General features: G+C 43.2%; 1 protein-coding gene across 3 annotated transcripts in view; it reads right to left on the bottom strand.

The window, feature by feature from the left end:
* The window catches only part of SPIDR (scaffold protein involved in DNA repair), a 333,236-nt gene that overhangs the window by 36,866 nt on the left and 276,413 nt on the right, over positions 1–19,957 (bottom strand). For all 3 annotated transcript variants that reach the window (XM_075125247.1, XM_048840608.2, XM_048840607.2), the window contains one exon: positions 12,910–13,068. In XM_075125247.1, the coding sequence (XP_074981348.1) occupies positions 12,910–13,068 (159 nt within the window). The remainder of the gene's footprint in view (positions 1–12,909; positions 13,069–19,957) is intronic.

Genomic DNA, 19,957 nt, shown 5'->3' on the forward strand with positions numbered 1-19,957 from the left:
TAGGTTAACCAGACCTGCTGGCCTCCGAGAAGGTAGCAGGGAAAACAGATTAAACCAGACCTGCTGGCCTCTGGGAAGGTAGCAGGGGACCTGCTGGCCTCTGGGAAGGTAGCAGGGGACCTGCTGGCCTCTGGGAAGGTAGCAGGGGACCTGCTGGCCTCTGGGAAGGTAGCAGGGAAAACAGATTAAACCAGACCTGCTGGCCTCCGGGGACCTGCTGGCCTCTGAGAAGGTAGCAGGGAAGAACAGGTTAACCGGACCTGCTGGCCTCCAAGAAGGTAGCAGGGAGAAATAGGTTAACCAGACCTGCTGGCCTCCAGGAAGGTAGCAGGGGAAAAACGCATAGATTAAGCTATGATTTCAGAATCTAGGCTGTGTCACTTGCTAAGTAATACCAGGAGTGACAAAGAGATTGAAATATCCATGTTAAGATGTTTAAAAGAAAACAGGGTAAGCCAGTACCAGAGGGAGGAATGGAGTCAGAAGGAACTCCAACCTCACCTTTTGTTAAAGAAATTACACCTTTTAAACAAATCCTTCAAAAATTTGGGCACAGTCCTTGGACTAAACAAGTCCTAGCTGATGTCTGCACTATTTCGGACCTGGAGGATAGATTGGCTCAGTATATCCTCATATACAAACCTTCTAGTGCTGCCAAAAGAGATGCAGCAGCAATTTTGTTCTTGTGGGAGGCATGTAAGGATTCTTACCTCCGCTTGTCTTCATGTAAAGAGAAAAAGGCACAAACGGAAAAGGGAGCAGACAATTGGAAGGTGCTGGCTACAAATACCCAAAGCCAGCTGAAAATAGTGAAAGAGGCACTCCAGGAATACAAAAAGAGTGAAAAAGTTAACTCTGCAGAGGCTGGAGGGACGTGGGTAGAGGGGGAGAAGGTCCTATGTATGGCACCCCCAGGCATAATTACAAAGAGTAAAAAAGTTAACTCTGCAGAGGCTGGAGGGAATTAAGTAGCTAAACTTTGTGAAAATGTTAAAAAGGAAAAGTGTTAGAGAAAGAGCATTCTTGGTTTCTTTGCAACCATTCTGAAGGAAAAATGGGCCCTTTTCCAAAGGGATGTCTGTAAATTAGCCAGGCAAAAATAAACTATCTGATTAAAATCATTTGACTGGACAATTTAGTCAAATTTGCTAAAAAAACATAAGAGGGTTCTATTGGAACTTAACTGCCTCAAATGTATAAAGGGAATGTAAGATGTAAAAAACAGAGCAGTGTGGAAGGGATGTTAAGGAAAAGAAAATGTGTATGTATATATGTAAAGTTCTAAGGACCAATTGGTTTTGTTTTTGTTTTAAATAATGCCACTAAAAATCCATTTGACTCTTTAATTCAAAGTTGCAAAACTGACAGACCTTTTTGCTAGGCACAGGTAATTAGTGTTGTTTGGCTTTGGGATTTGGCATTTAACCCTTAAAAGGTAACTCAATGCTTTACAAAATTTAAAATGTTTTTAAGTTGTGGCTGCAGCAAGGCAGTCAAAATCAGGAGAACAGAAAAAAATTCTGGATTCTTTTTGTTTGTTTGTTTTTTGTAACAAAATAGCAGATGAGAGTTGTAGTAAAAAAAAAAAAATTAAAAAAGACAGTGGCCCTCTGAAGCAACAGCAGGGGTGAGGTGCACAAAACAAAAAGAAGCAATGTTAGAAACACTGAGTCTTAAAATGGCTCTGAGTAATCAGACTGTCACTTTGATAAAGGTTCATGAAAACTCTGTAAGCAAAAAAAAAAGAAACAGTTACACCTTATGTAAAAATTGATATGGATAACGTTATAAAAGTTAAACTATGGAAGGAATGTGCATTTGCCCCAGAACATGTGCAGGGTATATTGTAGAAGGGGCAAAAGAAATGCAAACATACCATGCTACTTAATTAAAATGCTATTAGGGCTCCAAAGGGAGCCAGAATAGGTTGGGTTTTCTTTTTCAGATTGCTGTGTGTTTTGGAAGCAGAAGTTAAAAGTAATCAAAACTCTGGTGAAAGTTGATTGTGTCCCTTTTAAGATAGAGTCTCTGAACGGCTGATGGCTTTAAATCCGAAAGCAGGAAGTGTCTGCGAAAATGCAAATTACCTAAATGATAAAGGAAGGAAAGAACTAGCAGCACCAAGGAGCTGCAGATAAAGGACATACCTGGTCAGCAAACAAATTGTCTAAATAAAAGGCATTGGATAACAAGATAATTTTAATAAATTTAATGATAATAAGTACCCTTGTAACACCCTATAGTGTGTATGATTTTTGGAAAAATCCTTTAAGGTCATATGGTACTGATGCTTCTCAGCTATTACCTGTAAATAAACTTAAAGCTTAACACAGCAGGAAAAACATTATAAACTTGGTCTGCTGTATAAGAAGGGAAACTGAGGTACCCCACCTCAGGGATTTAATGACTAAACAGTGGGATAATTTCCCCATAACCCTTAAAAGATAGAAACCATTGAAATCTGATCTGCCTATAGAACAAAAACAGGAAAATGTGGGGGCCAATTCCTCTGTTTTGCCTGCAATCAGCAAGGGTATTTGTAAAAGAAATATTTTCAGCAATAATCTGCCACCCCAAAAGAGGTAGAAACATGTTCTTTTTGTCTTTCAGGAAATCAGGAAAAGTTGATGCCAGCTGAAAAGCAACCCAATACCATGAATCTACTGTCACAATAGAAATTGTGTTTTGTGTTCTATGTTTTGTCTTGTGTTTTGTCTTGTTGCTAGCACTGTTGTATGTTTAAAAAAAAATACTAAAGACCTGCAGGTAATTAAAAATAAATTAAGCTCTCTGTCCCAGCTACAGGACAGCCTGATACAAAAACAAGTACATGCCAATGTAGACTTGGTCCAAATTGGTTTGGGTAACCTAAAAGCCCGATGGGATCTTTGGCAATGGCTTAATACTACCACATGGCTTATGCATAAGAAAAAAAAATTAGAAATAGGAAACTACACAGCCATAGCTATAGGATGCACTGAAATGCAGATACTTGCCCTAGCAACTTTGGAACACAAAATGTTCTGGGTCATATTGGGAAATATTAAGGGTTTGGTGCATTTGTTAAAAAAAGAAAGAGATCATTTTGTTTGACACTTATCAAAATGAATGGATGCAATACGTTTCCAGTATTGTAAAACTAGACTTGTTAATGGGAGAAATTGTTGTCAAAATTGCACACCAACAGTCCCTGGAGGCAAAGGTATTGAAGGTTAGCCCACTCCCCATATTACACATGGGATCCTTCTGGCTACCCTGGACCTCGAGCCAGTGAGCTGGGGAGGGAGGGAAGCTATTGGACACTAGAGGTTGTACTGAATGGACTCCTCAAAAGTGGGTGTGCCTTACCTTGCCTGTTGCCCCAGAACCTTGTAGTAAAGATACATCACTAGGATCATGTATGTGGGATGAATTGGAATCACAAACTCAAATTGCCTCACAGTACCTTCTTTTGAATAGGCTACATAGAAAGTGACACTGACAATTATAAATCTTAGTGTCAAAAGGGGGATTATGTTGGATCATATTAAAGAAGTTCTGTATTAAAATCACAAATGAGTTTGATTCCCCATAGTTTAAATTCCAGGGTATTACTAATTAAGAGTTTGGTACTTTGGTACTTGGTTTTTGGTACTGTTTCTCTCCCTCTATGTGTGAAACCTACAAGCTGCTAATTGCGTTAGTACATTCTAAGACAGAGTCTGTTCTCAAAGCAATTCACACAGAGAGAGACTCAAAGCAATACTCTGTAACAACAGAAACAGCACCCAGAGACTCCCTGCCCTTTTGTTGTATTAACAATTGTGATTAAAATAGAGATAGAGGATGTATGTGGATGGATGCTTGGTGTGGATAATAACTGAATGATCAGGGAGGTGCCAGCCTAAGAATCCAGTGTCCATCGGCTGAAGAAGGCGTCAAGTGGAAATAACCAGAAGAGCCCCGGAGGGCAGACTGGAATCCACCCAACAGCCTCAAGAATGGGAGAACCAAAGAACAAGATAACATCTAGCAGCACAGAGCCGTCAGGAATGTGCTATCTGCTGATTGATTCAGCAACAGCATGATGAAGCAATTCCCATAGACTGGCATAGGAAGAAATTCCTATAAAAATGGACTCTAGAAAGCGAGAACTTTGGGGTCTGATTCTGCAAACCAACTTCCAGGAGCATCAGATGAGCACCTGACAAGGCCCTGCTCCCTCCTCAGCTTCCAGGCCACCTGGCCAGTGGCTTGGCATGAGCAACTCTAAGGCTGGTAACTATGATAACAACCTTGCAGAACCTGTGTGTGTGTGTGTGTTTGTATGAATGAATGTGTGAATAAATATGAGATTGAATGGAATGTTATAGCTATAACCAACTGCTTACTATGATTCTTTCTGTATTCACAATAAATGTGGTATTTTGCCTTTTCCTCTTTAATAAGATATTGCTGGTTTTTATTTTATTGGTATAACAATATGACTCATTTGTGTGAGCTCTCAGACACCTTCTCTTCCAGAGCATTCTTGTCCCCCATCAGAAGGGAGTATGGTTCCCTCTGCCCCACTTTAATGTACCAGACCCACCATCCCCAGAATTTATTCAGGCTAGTTAGCAGTCTGTAGTCAGAGTAAAATACCCTTTACTGCCTTCTGAACCTAGGCTACATTTTGGTCCTTAAAGTCAGCACACGCTTATCAGACCATAAAGAAAAATCTTGTCTACTAAACACCCAAGACTAAGGGAAAAGTATTGAAGAGTATTGAAGTGAGATTCCAGTCCTTGGGATTGTGGGACAACAGACACATGTTGGAGTTTATCACCCATTTTGGCTTACTCCAGACTCACATGCCCCAAAGGTGAAGGGGGGCAGAGGGAAAAAAATAATTTTCCCTCATACTTTATACTTTTATTCCTTTACGTCCATTTTAGAATCCACTGATGATTTTCCTGAAACCAGCACCTTAAGAGTCACCTTTTGGCATTTCCTGCAGCATTTGAAATAGTCATGGTTAGGGACACAGATGACAGAAACATGAGTGTAAAGAAACAATTTTTAGCATAAAGCAGTGATTCTCAAACTGTGGTCCGTGGACCTCTGGAGGTCTGCGAGTCATGTCCAGTGCCACTGGCCCTGCTGATCAACTCCTCCCCGTCCCTCCCAGTGTCTCCTGCATGCCGCGGAACAGCTGTTCAGCGACGTGCAGGAGACGCTGAGAGGGAGGGGGAGTGGCGGGGATGAGGCGTGCTCGGGGTAGAGGGCAGAAAGAGGCAGGCAAGAGGAGGGGCAGGGGTGGAGTGGGGGCAGGAAGCGATGGGGCGGAGGTGGGGCCTTGGGGGAAGGGGTGGAATGGGGAAAGGACCTGAGACTGAGCGAGGGTTGAGCACCCCCAGGGGAAAATTAGAAGCTGGCTTGGGGGTCTGTGAAAAGTTTGAGAACTGCTGAAATAAAGCATGATTTAAATATTAGACAGTGAAACCATGTTGCAAATCATGTTAGCTATCCCTGGATTTATATTAGCCTTCTTCCTTTAATGTTACCACCAATGCAGCTCCAGCAGCACTAGCCCAGACCAGCCTCTAGTGTTTTAAGCACTTCATAGGTGAGCTGTCTGAATAACATTTGGTTTGGGTGCAGATCAGGAAAGAAATTTATTGGGTCAACACAAAATGTTTAGGTCAACCTGAAATGAAATATTGTGCTCACTTTGAGGTTTTTAAACTTAAAAAAAATTAAATACTGAGCAAAATTCAAAACCAAGACACTTTTCTAAAACAAAATGTCTTAACATTTAATTTCATAAATGACTATACAAACTGTTTCAACATTTTGGGTTTTTTTTGTTTGTCCTCCCTGAAACAATTATCTTTGAAAACTCGTGGCGAACGGGGGAAGTCCCGGATGACAGGAAAAAGGCTAATGTAGTGCCAATCTTTAAAAAAGGGAAGAAGGAGGATCCTGGGAACTACAGGCCAGTCAGCATCACCTCAGTCCCTGGAAAAATCATGGAGCAGGTCCTCAAAGAATCAATCCTGAAGCACTTGCATGAGAGGAAAGTGATCAGGAACAGCCAGCATGGATTCACCAAGGGAAGGTCATGCCTGACTAATCTAATCGCCTTTTATGATGAGATTACTGGTTCTGTGGATGAAGGGAAAGCAGTGGATGTATTGTTTCTTGACTTTAGCAAAGCTTTTCACACGGTCTCCCACAGTATTCTTGTCAGCAAGTTAAGGAAGTATGGGCTGGATGAATGCACTATAAGGTGGGTAGAAAGCTGGCTAGATTGTCGGGCTCAACGGGTAGTGATCAATGGCTCCATGTCTAGTTGGCAGCCGGTATCAAGTGGAGTGCCCCAAGGGTCGGTCCTGGGGCCGGTTTTGTTCAATATCTTCATAAATGATCTGGAGGATGGTGTGGATTGCACTCTCAGCAAATTTGCGGATGATACTAAACTGGGAGGAGTGGTAGATACGCTGGAGGGGAGGGATAGGATACAGAAGGACCTAGACAAATTGGAGGATTGGGCCAAAAGAAATCTGATGAGGTTCAATAATGATAAGTGCAGGGTCCTGCACTTAGGACGGAAGAACCCAACGCACAGCTACAGACTAGGGACCGAATGGCTAGGCAGCAGTTCTGCGGAAAAGGACCTAGGGGTGACAGTGGACGAGAAGCTGGATATGAGTCAGCAGTGTGCCCTTGTTGCCAAGAAGGCCAATGGCATTTTGGGATGTATAAGTAGGGACATAGCGAGCAGATCGAGGGACGTGATCGTTCCCCTCTATTCGACATTGGTGAGGCCTCATCTGGAGTACTGTGTCCAGTTTTGGGCCCCACACTTCAAGAAGGATGTGGATAAATTGGAGAGAGTCCAGCGAAGGGCAACAAAAATGATTAGGGGTCTGGAACACATGACTTATGAGGAGAGGCTGAGGGAGCTGGGATTGTTTAGCCTGCAGAAGAGAAGAATGAGGGGGGATTTGATAGCTGCTTTCAACTACCTGAAAGGGGGTTCCAAAGAGGATGGCTCTAGACTGTTCTCAATGGTAGCAGATGACAGAACGAGGAGTAATGGTCTCAAGTTGCAGTGGGGGAGGTTTAGATTGGATATTAGGAAAAACTTTTTCACTAAGAGGGTGGTGAAACACTGGAATGCGTTACCTAGGGAGGTGGTAGAATCTCCTTCCTTAGAGGTTTTTAAGGTCAGGCTTGACAAAGCCCTGGCTGGGATGATTTAACTGGGAATTGATCCTGCTTCGAGCAGGGGGTTGGACTAGATGACCTTCTGGGGTCCCTTCCAACCCTGATATTCTATGATTCTATGAATTTGCTGAAATTGATCCAAACTGCTTTGATTGACCCAAATCTGCATTTTTCAGTGAAAAACAGTTGTCTGAGAAAATTCCCCCCCAGCTCTACTCTATAGTCTGACCCTCCTCAGAGCAGCCAGAAGTGAGTTACTGTTGCTCTGAAATAGAATTTAAATTTTTAAAAGTCTGTCTCTCATTTACTAAGCAGTACGGAGACTCACTAACAGCCAGTTATAAGGCTGCATTTGTAACCAGCATTCCAAAGCCATAATTTCTTTGGAAAATATGTAACTTCTAAAAAAGATCAAAATAATGAGCTATGAATGAATGAGAAGTGTTTGTTCTTAAAGATACATAAATAATCCAAGTAGATGATCCAAAAAATTAATTCTGCACTAACTGGTACAGAGTAATAAAAGGGGGCAAAATGCGCTTCAGGTCCATATGAAGAAAACTATATTAAATAGTCTGGCCAGAAAACAACAATTCCATTTCACGACACATTTCAGCGTTTTAAAATTTGTTTTCATTTTGATGCGGAATGAAAATTAGACCCTTTGAAAGCGTTTGGGAAACAAGTCTCTCTTTCTGTCTGCCATGGGCTGGATCTGAGAAACCTTCCCAACAAAACTGCTGCAGAAATGGATGTTTCCATGAAACATTTCAGTTTCAACTAAATGTAATTTTTCAACAGAAAAAAGTTTCATCAAAAATATTTTATCTGTTCTAATGCTAATGACTTGTTTACATTGTGGTATAAGATGGAGTGAGAATTTAAACTGATATAGTTATACTGGCATATGTCCCCTTGTGGACACACTTACACCACTTCCCTTGGGAAGCTATTCCACAAAACAATAAATCTCATAAAAATAAGTTTTCTGTGACTAATTACAGACATATTTACATTGAAAAATAAAATAAATTACACACTATTAGCAAAACTAAGCCAAGTACCACAGGTTAATTTTGTACTCCAGATTTCTTGCTACAGTCTTTTCTTAGGGCTTGTCTACACAGGAAAGTTTTATCAGTTATATTGGTATAATTTTACCAGTATAGTTAAGCCAATATAGTTATACTGGACTAACTCTCAGTGTGGACATGCTTATTCTGGACTGAAAATGGGATCCCTCCCCCCCGGTTTTGCTTAAACCCCTTTCAAAGCAATCTAAGCGAAACTGAGGCCTTGGCTACAATTGCGAATTACAGCGCAATAAAGCCGCCCAGAGCGCTGTACCTCACTCCCCGTCCACCCTGGCAAGGCCTGTACAGCGCTGTGTCTCCGCGGCGACCGCGCTGCTGGTACTCCACCTCCCCCAGAGGAATACAGTTTGTTGCACCACCACTGGTGTGCTGCAGTGCCAGTGTGGCCGCCCAGTGCGCTCTGATTGGCCTCCAGAAGTATTCGGAAGTATCCCACAATGCCTGTTCGAGCCACTCTGGTCATCAGTTCAAACTCTACTGCCCTGGCCTCAGGTGACCAACCATCAGACCCGCCCTTTAAATTCTCTGGGAATTTTGAAAATCACCTTCCTGTTTGCTCAGCCAGGCGTGGAGTGCTATCAGCAAATCTTTCCAGGTGACCATGCCTCCACACGCCAGGCGATCCCCAGTACGGAGCAATGGAGAATTGTTGGACCGCATCAGTATTTGGGGGGAGGAAGCTGTCCAGTCCCAGCTGCGCTCCAGCCATAGGAATTACGATACCTTCAAGCAGATATCAAGGGGCATGAGGGAAAGGGGCCATGACCGGGACGCACTGTAGTGCAGGATTAAAGTGAAGGAACTGAGGAGTGCCTACTGCAAAGCCCGCGAGGCAAAAGGCCGCTCGGGTGCTCGCCCCACGACCTGCCGATTCTACAAAGAGCTGGAAGCGATTCTTGGGGGCGACCCCACCTCCACTCCGAGCACCGCCATGGACACTTCAGAGCAGGAGGAGAAGAAGGAAAGCAGGAGTGAGGGTGCTGGAGCGGGGGGAGACACCCCGGAATCCCTGGCGGCATCCTGGAGGCATGCAGCCAGGAGCTCTTCTCAAGCCAGGAGGAAGGTAGCCAGTCGCAGCGGCCAGTACTTGGTTGAGGACAAACAGAAGAGCAGGTTCCCGGTAAGCAGCTTTGTTTTCAGGAAGGAATTTTTTCGGTGCGGGCTCTTTGGGCGAGGAGGGTTAGGGCTGCAGGCATGCCTAGATGCGGAATAGAGCATTGATGTGGACTATTACATTGCGGTAATCGGCCCCGGTAATCTCTTCAAAAGTCTCATCCAGAATGTGGGCAATGCACTTGTGCAGGTTTCTTGGGAGAGCCACCGGGGTCCTTATCCCAGTTAGTCTAACGTGTCTGCAACACTGTGCCGCAAGGGGCAGTGGGACCATTGCTGCACACAGGCAAGATGCATATGGGCCAGGGCAGAAGCCGCTTTGCAGTAGAAGACCCTCCCTTGCTTCCCAGGTCACCCTCAGCAGCGAGATATCTTCCAGGACAGACTCCTGTGGAAAATGTTGGGACAGTGTTCAGTTTAGATGCCCCCTGCAGCTATTGGCTCTCCCCAAGGCACAGAAACCCAGAGGACAGTACAGCCATGAAACAATCAGTCCCCCTTGACCCTGTGCTTACTCACCATTTTGGGGCTCCTGTGAGTTATGTGCGCTCTCTTTGGGACGGGAAAGTTATGCTATTGTGTAGACTGTGTGTGCCCTCCTTAAGTTTGGGGGAATCGTTACTATGTCTGGTATAAACAATGCTGCCTCTGTTAAGTGTTGCATTTTGCCTTTACAGATGCAACCTTGAGATCTCAGCAGTCCGTGTTATCATTGGCCGAGAGACTGCAAAGACTCAGGAAGAGGCCACGAGAAAGCAAAGAAGACATGCTGCAAGAAGTGATGCAGCAATCTCCTAAAGAGAATCAAAAAGTGCAGGAGTGGAGGGAGACCAAAAGCAGGATCCGCCAGGAAAACGCAGTGCACCGACAGCAAAGCACGGAGCTCCGGCAGCAAAGCACGGATTGGCTGATAAGCATCATGGAGCGCCAAGCGGACTCGATCCAGGCACTCAGAGCCATGCAGGTGGAGCACTACAGCGCCTGCACACCCCCCCCCCCAGCAGCCGTTGTCCCAAAACTCTTTCCCTTGTGCCCCCATGTCACCTCCAACCCACTTTCCCCAACATCCGGGTTCTTATCGCCACCAGCTGCCTCCAACACCTGTAGCTTCACCACTCAGCCCTGAAAACTACGACCCTTACCCACTGCACTCAACCCCTATCCTGAATTATAGCCATCCTGAAGTGCAGCACTCATTGCACAGCACTCCAGACAGGAAGGCTGAGTATGAGAACAGGACATACGCAAATCTATGATTGAACCATTCCCCACCCCACCCCCTTACCCTTTCTGTTTCCCAAGCAGTTGTGTTTCTTTTCAATAAATGGATTTTTTGGCTTTGAAAACATTCTTAATTATTGCATAAAGTAAAAGATACCTTAAAGAAACAGGCCCTGCAAGTCAGCTTAGCAAACAGAGATTCCTACTAAGATTGGAACCACTGCACTTCACTCCCATGCAGGGCACCAGACATTACAGGTGGTTTTGAGCCTCAAATTATTCCCTGAAGGCACTCCTAATCCTTGCAGCCCCACGCTGGGCCCCTCTAATAGCCCTGCTCTCTGGCTGTGCAAATTCAGCCTCCAGGTGTTGAACTTTGGAGGTCCATGCCTGAGAGAAGAATCCACCCTTCCCTTCACAAATATTATGGAGGGTACAGCACGTGGATATAACCGCAGGGATGCTGTGTTCGATCAAGTCCAGCTTTCCATACAGAGATCACCAGCAGCCCTTTAAACGGCCAAAAGCACACGCCACAGTCATTCAGCACCGGCTCAGCCTGTAGTTGAACCGTTCCTTGCTGCTGTCAAGGCTCCCTGTGTAGGGTTTCATGAGCCAAGGCATTAACGGGTAAGAGGGGTCTCCAAGGATCACAATGGGCATTTCGACTTCCCCTACTGTTATCTTCCGCTCTGGAAAAAAAGTCCCGGCCTGCAGCTTCCTGAACAGGGCAGTGTTCCGAAAGACGTGTGCATCATGCACCTTTCCGGGCCAGCCTGCGTTAATGTCAATGAAACGCCCACGGTGAGCCACAAGCACCTGCAGAACCATAGAGAAATACCCCTTCCAATTAACGTACTCGGAGGCTACGTGCCAGAATAGGAATGTGTGTCCCATCTATCGCTCCTCCACAGTTAGGGAAACCCATTTGTGCAAAGCCATCCACAATGTCCTGCACATTACCAGGACTCACGGTTCTTCTGAGCAGGATATGATTAATGGCCCTGCAAACAAGCATCAACACAAGTCCAACGGTCAACTTTCCCACTCCAAACTGGTTCGCGACCGATCGGTAGCTGTCTGGAATTTCCAGCTTCCAGATTGCAATAGCCACCCGCTTCTCCACCGTCAGGGCAACTGTCAATCTCGTGTCCTTGTGCCGGAGGTTGGGGGTGAGCTCCTCACACAGTCCCATGAAAGTGGCTTTTCTCATCCGAAAGTTCTGCAGCCACTGCTCGTCATCCCAGACTTGCATGACAATGTGATCCCACCACGCAGTGCTTGTTTCCAGAGCCCAAAAACGATGGTGATTAGCATGTCTGTGAATGCCACAAGCAATCTCGTGTCATATGCATTACGCAACTCGATATCATCGTCGGACTCCTCACTGTCACTTTGGATCTTAATGAATAGCTCGACTGCCAAACGTGACGTGCTGGCGAGACTCGTCAGCACATTCCTCAACAATTCAGGCTCCATTTCCCACAGACTGAAATGGAACTCAGATCGCACTGCACAGAAACCGTTGAAAGATGGCACCAAATGTGGACGGAAAAACAGAGATTGCTGGGATGCGAAGCGATGTATCATAGGGCGTTGGGACAGGTCCCAGAATGCTCCACACCCCACACCTCCTTTGCACAACCCACGATGCCAGAATGGGAAGAGGTGCTCTGTGGGATACCTGCCCATAATGCACCGCTCCCAATGCAGCTGAAAGTGCCGCAAATGTGGCCATGACAGTGCGCCCGCAGCTGCCAATGTGGACAGACTGCAGCGCTTTCCCTACTCAGCTGTACGAAGGTGGGTTTAACTCACAGCGCTGTACATCTGCACGTGTAGCCAAGGCCTCAAAAGGCCTTTTTATACTAGAAGAAACTGCAGTGCTTGAGACATTTTAAACCAAACTGGACAAAACTGTAGAAAATGTACTGTACAGACCAACCCTGTAATGGGAAGGAGATGGACTAAATTACGTAAAAGGTCTCATCTATCTTTTTGAGTCTTTGAATCTTAAACAATAATGAGCTTGCTTCTCCTCCTCCACCCCTTTTCCTGGGAAATACTTAATATTATCTAAACTTGCTTATGCTGATTGAGTATAGCTGTTCAAATATTATATTTTTTCTTTATTGCTCTGCTACCGGCATGGTGTTCTACAAATGGTGATTATAATACCAGACCAAACAAAGTCTGCCTTGTGTTTCAAAGTATCTTGATCCTTAACTAAATAAAATGACATCATCTCTACCACAGTACACAGCATACTTTTTCAGGGGATTGTTCTCACCTTCCCCGTGTGGTTCTCTGCAAAATTCTTATTCCAGCTAAAGTGCAGGATTTTCCTTCCCATCTCCGGCTATGCTGTTCAATGTCCTCTGAAGAACATGGGGTCTGCAACTGCACTTCACTGAACATTCCATAGGCATCCTGAACAAGGAGGCATAATCTGAAAAATAATGTTTAATGTTTCTCTGTTAGCAAATTGCTCACAATTATGAAACAACAGGTAACAAATTTCAGAAAACTTGATTGTGAGTTCCTCAGAGTAGGGATTAGCCTAAAATGCTTTGAAAGCACTTTGCATATAATGGACTCTGGGACAAATAAATACATTAAAACAACAATAGCACTAAAGATTTTTTCAAATATATTTGCAATAGACAAAGGATAACAAAAGTTATGGAGAACAAGTAAAAATGTAAAGGATTTACATTGGAGATTAGGAAACAGTAGATAAGTAATACTTTGTTCCTTTGTCTGTAAAGAGAGTACAAATCTACTCGAAATGGGGATGAATCTTCTAGAACTGATAGACGGTATGCACAGATAACACAACTGGCTGTAAATATATTTGATCCACTTAAATAAAACACTGGATTTGATGAGATGAACAAGAGTCAAGAAAAAGGAAACCGATGGATATATTTTTTTAAATTTAATTGAAATCAGAGTGACCCAGAGGATTAGAAATTGGCAAACACAACCCAATTATTTAAATAAATGAATAAAAAACAAACAAACAAAACACAGAATGATACATCAGTGAGTTTAACATTTGTTGTATAGAAACACTTGGAAACTATCTTCAGGGATGTGGTAAGAGTACCCCTAAACAAGCAGTGCGATTAAGGACAGCCCACATGGAATCAAGCTTGGGAAGTCATGCTTAACTAACCTGCTGGAATTCTTTGAAGATATCACTATCATGGTAGATAAGGGAGAGTCAGTGGATGAAGTATATTTAGATTTTCAAAAAGGTATTTCATCACAAGGTTCCACATCAGAGATTAGCAGCTAAGATAGTATGACTCATAGAAGAGTGGGTGAACAAGGCTGCTGGATACAAAACTAGCTTCACTGCCCAGGGGGATGGGGGGGGGGGGAATTGAGCAAGGAGACCTTTCAAGAGGGAAAGGAGTTATGGAGCACCCTTGCAGATAGCATAGGTGCCTCCAACATCTAGAGACGATTCCTTTTTGGAGGAAACTAAGAGGTGTGACAGAAGATAGAATTAAGATAAATTTTAAAAGTGCAGGCACTGCTTCAAAAGGTTTTAGAGAGGCTTCCTGTGAAATCTCCTTGTCGGTCAGTCCAAACACGTGAGCACCATTATTGAAGATCCTCCACTGGTAGAGCACAAACCCATTTTAAAAAACATCTAATGACTGAGAAAGGACTGCAACCAGTGAAAGGTAGAGAGAGTCACGTATCTCTTAGTTCATCTCCTCATCCCTCTGGATCCATGGAATCAGCTTTCTCCTCATCTCTCACCCGTACTATACATGGAGCCTCCATGCTACCCAGAAGCATACTGGGCTTCATACCAAGGACTCAGCCCAGCCTATCAAAAAACTGATATGTTTTTTGTTCCACACGGGACCTATTATTATCGACCTTTACTCTTTTCACAGAACTTGCTTGCAACTTCAAGTGTGGTCTATCTCAGCTATTACCTCAGACACTTGGTGATGCCAATGTTCTTTTAAGAAGCACCGGATCCTTCTCATTTCTTGAGATAGACTTTAGTGCTTGCAAGTCAGCGTCAGGCCAAATAGCAGTATGCTCATATTAAGGACACTGAGACAGTCTAGTGGCTGATGCAAAATGAACTCAGTTGCTGCTGAAGAAGTTAATCATTACAATATAGTGTACAAATGAGCCCCACATTGTGTACAGTGTTATTTTTACAGACAAGTGGCTTTTAGCAAACTTGACCCATGTATAGTCAAGTGCATAAAGTACACCAGACCCCAGGACGCATGAGCAGTGACGGATGTGGAATGGTAGTGGAGAATTGTACTACTGCAGCTACAACACCCACAATCCAATCCACAAAAGTACTGCATCAGCGATTACCGGTACAGTAGAGAAGCACAGACAGTATCTTTGCTCACCATTAGTCTAATCCAAATGCCTATGTGATTGCTTTTGCATGATTGGGAGAACGTGTGTAAGTGGGCATGGGGGGTTATTACAAATATGCTGGGGGCACCAAATAGTGGTTAGGATTACTCTAATATACACAAGTCTAAATTGAGATTAGCACGTTGACTTATTTGCAAAATTGAATTCCAGATTGGCACTCAAGATAAGGAACATCACAGACTAACAACATGACTGAGGACAACACAAAAAATATTCACCTCCTTAAAACTTTTTTACAAGTACAAGTGATATAATGTAAAAACCGGAGATCATACTGATCATAGACCCAGCATCTCTCACTGTGGAAGGACAGAAAATCAGTCTAATGCTACAAGTATCTAATTAATGGACATCACTTTTCCTCTTCACTCTTACAATAAAAACAACCTAGCATCACAACAGGACCCAGAAATGTATTAATAGAACTCTTGATGTCATTTTAGGTGCAGCTGGCTCAGTTCTTACAGATCCATTCATACACTATTACCAGTACCACCATGAATGGATGCAGCCTACTGGCTCCTTGAGGATGTTGATGCATGGCAGCTATGCTTTACAGAGAATTCTATTATATATATTTACTTTAGTTTTCTGAAATAAATTCTGAATTCGCATCATTTTCTCATATTATAATTTGCACCACATTTAATCAGATACTCTCAAAATTTAGTTCTCAATCAAACAATATATAAAAAATTAAGCAACAATTTATACCAGCTTTTTATCTTTGGAACCACTATGCGGAACAAACTTGAAACCTAAATTACAAGAGACCAAACATGTAATCCAAAATGTAATTGTTCAGAACTATATTACTTATCTATGAAAATTCAGCCATGTATTTACCACAAATCCATCTCTCCATAAAGTGCAATATGCATTAACAGCTTGACTAATATTGTACATTTTCTAAATAAATGTTTAACACTTGTTTGTTGCTATACATATTCCTGAACTAATATAAAAGAAAAAACATTACTATTAATCAATGGTGTCTGTGCGTGTGTTGTGGGCCTATACCCTTTTTTTCAAAATACAGTGAACTCAATTTATAAGACTCATTGATGGAAGAATCAATTGCATATAGTGATCAAACCCACTGGGACAAAATCATTCCTACACTAACTAAAATACTCCACTTGCAAGAATCAACCACTTATAAAAATCAAATCATTCGGGACGGATGTGATTCTTATACAAGGAGTGCACTAGAATGGTCTGGAAGTAGGCTGACCAGATAGCAAGTGTCAAAAATCAGGACACGAAGTGGGGGTAATAGGTGCCTATATGAGAAAAAGACCCCAAAATCTGGACTGTCTATGAAATCGGGATATCTGGTCACCCTGACCGGAAGGCTTAGCATTTGTGGCCCTACAGAAGTACTGAATTTAAAGGAGGGATGTGGAAAAAAAGACTCCTGTTGAGATCTATCCCGGAGGGTGACATGGGAGACGGCATGAAGAGGAGAGTGTGAGAAGACAACTAAGGAAGAAGTGAGGTCTGACTCATTGATAAGAGCAAAGGAGGTAAGGGCAGGGAATGATAAGAAATGAAGCAGAGCTTAGTCAGTTACTTTTTTTTTTAAATGTAATGACACAGTGAGTCTTATTTTAAACCTTGGGAAGATTTTGTTAATTTCCTAAAAGCCGTGGGGGATGGGGGAGGGAGTAGGAGAGGTTGACTACTTTGCATTATTTTTATGACTGAAGTAATATTAAGGACTAAATATTTCCCACTGGAAATGTGGAGATGATTACAGGATTGCACGGCTGTACCCCTCCTAATTAGACACCCTTCACAGTGAAGGAGTAAAACTCCATTTTCTTCTTTTTAATTATACATGAAACACACCATACATCTATGGTGCTGCCTTGTATCTTGCACTTAAGTCTTCTGGAAGGATGGGCATGAGTAGAACCCCCTTGTGTTTAATCATTCCACAGTTGACAATTACCTCTGCCAGTGAGAGGAACAGTGTATTGAAAAATATGCCTAGCCCAGGAAGAGAGGAGAGAATGACTGAGGGTGGGGAGCAAGAAGGCACTGAATGAAGATGCTGCAGTTGCTCTTGTCCGTATCTTGTAGAAATATGCAGCAGATTTGTCATAAACAGAAATTAACTAAAAGTAACTGTGTTTTATCAAAAGGTAAAAGGACCACACAGGCTCTTTGTTTATTCACATTTTAAGGAACACACTCCAGACTGTGGTGAGAAAGAAAGCCAGGCAGAAATTTGTGCATACGAGTCCCCAACAAATCTCCTACAGTATGCAAAAGGGACACTGTTAGTTGTTTCTTTGGAAGGGAAAGGAAGCGAGAGTCAGGAGAGTGGGAGAGAGAGTGGAGGGAAGGGGAAAGCACATACAAGCCTTAAGTTAACTCCAAAGTTTGCTCATCCTTTATCTCAACCATCAAGGTAGGGTAGTGTTGATTATCCTTCTTTGCTGGGGAAGATTTCTTATCTATTTTTGTGTGCTCCTTGCAGAGACATAAAACACACCTAAAAACACTCCCCGCTCCCTCAATCACCACAGGCACAACACTCTGCCTACACAATTCCAATTCAGCAACTTGTCTAGTCAAGTCTCAAGGTGGAGCTCCTTAACTCCTGTAAGCATAGCTTAGATTCACACTGTAAACTTCAGGATACCACCCAAGCTTGAGTTAACTTATCTGAACTTCACACATGCACACAAGAAGCCACCCACCATCATGCAAACAAAGCAGCCCGTCTGCTCATTGTACCTGTCGTTGGAAAAATCAGAGCCGGAGACACAGACAGGGTTGGCACCTATCCGGGTTTTACCCAGACAGTCTGGTTTTGGCTTCTGTGTCAGGGTACCATTTAGGATTGCCAGGTGCTCAGTTTTCAACCAGAAAGTCTGGTTGAAAAGAGCACCTGGCAGTGTATAGACTGGACACCAAAAGTCCGGTTACTGTGAGTCAGGGGGAGGCACCGGGTCATTAACCTGCGCCAGCCCCTGCTCAGCCAGGGCCACCTCCTTGTCAGGCTGCAACAGCTCCCCTCCGAGCACCAGCACCTGAGCACCGGAGCAGAGGAAGCCCAGCTTGGGAGGGAGGGAGGTGAAGATGATCCAGGGAGCAACAGAGGGTGGGGGAGGGTGCAGGGAGAGGAGCAAGTGACAGGGGCAAAGCCTTGGGGGAAGAGGTGGAGCAGGGGCAGGGCCTTGGGGAAAGAGGCGGGGCAGTGGTCGGGTTACCAGCAATTAGAAAGGTGGCAACCCTACAGATCTGAAAACACTGTGGGACTATGATCAGCTTGTTTATCCTGAAACAACACAGGGATTGTTGTTTCAGGATGCTGTGTCCTCATTTTATAGATGGGGAAATTGATGCCCAGAGTTTACATTATCTGTCCACAAATCAGCACAGTAGTGGCTGAGCTGAGAATAACATCCATGACCCCAGCCAAATATGGCTAGGGAAATAACAGCCTAAATAACAAATATGTAGCAGAGGCCTCCAAAATGTTTAGTAAAACATTCTTAGCAATTACTTTCTCACCCTGCATACATACAGCAGAAAGTTTATACAAAGTAAATGACACATTTTGTAGTGTCCTTATTCCAAAATTAAAGGTTCTGTACATTTATTGCATTTATCTAGTCACTTGTGTTTTGATGGCAGTATTTTAAAAAATGGTCTTTTTTCCCACTTCTTCAAAGAATCAACAAGTGCAGCTCAAACCTGGAAAATTAAATGTACCTTCTACCAGGACTTTTATAACCGTCCCCTGGCTGACTGCTTTCTCCATTTTTCTACCCAGGTTATTCTTCCATTGCCTTCTTTGTTGCTTTTATGCCTTGAGGAAAAGGAGCTGATAAAAACTGCTTCTGTCGGAAGCAACAGGCCTGTAGGAGCCATGTGGTGGCCAGGCTATGTTGTTAATGCCAAACATACACATGACTGGAGCTGCATGGCAATTTAAATTTTCCCAGTCAATGTGGAACACTCCAAATATCTGGTGAGAGCTGAACATAAACAATACGCCATGGAGATAGCATGTGGCACAGAAATGGACTATTTATATTTGTAAAGACAAGAGCACTGGTTCCAGAAGTTGAACTGGACGATCATTTTCAACAGAATACATTTTTCCTATGCAGTTTTTTTTTAATACGGCACCAATGCAATGTTTTAAATTCACCGAACCACACTCTCTGTAATTCACTTTCCTGTAATTCTTAAACTCCTAACGTTTGATTCTTTTTTATATGTTCACAGATAAGAACTTTCTAGTTATTTTTTGAACGCCCTTATAGTTTTGGCCTTCACAACATCCCCTGGCAACAAGTTCTACAGGTTGACTGTGTATTGTGTGAAGAAGTTCTTCCTTTTGTTTTAAACCTGCTGAATATTAACTTCATTGGGTGATTCCGGGTTCTTGTGTAATGTGAAGGGGAAACAACACTTCCTTATTCACTTTCTCCACACTAGACACGATTTCAAGTCTCTTTTGCTTGCTGAAAAGTCTTTATAAACTCTCCTTGATCATTTTTGTTGCCCTTCCTGTACCTTTTCCTATTCTAATATGTCTTTTTTGAGATGGGGTGACCAAAACTGCATGCAGTATTCAAGGTGTGGGTGCACCACAGATTTATATAGAGGCATTATGATATTTTCTGTCTTCTTATCTAAATGGTTCTAACATTCTATGCTTTTTTGACCGACGCTACACAATGAGCAGGTGTTTTCAGAGAAATATCCACAATGACTCCCAAGATCGCCTTCTTAAGTTGCACCAGATAATTTAGACCCCATTATTTTGTATGCATAGTTGGGATTATGTTTTCCAATGTGCATTACTTTGCATTTATCAACACTGAATTTCATCTGCCAGTTTATTGCCCAGTTACCCAGTAACCGAGTTTTGTGAGATCCCTTTTTAT

This window comes from Caretta caretta, chromosome 2, assembly GCF_965140235.1.
Source record: "Caretta caretta isolate rCarCar2 chromosome 2, rCarCar1.hap1, whole genome shotgun sequence".
NCBI lineage: Eukaryota > Metazoa > Chordata > Testudines > Cheloniidae > Caretta > Caretta caretta.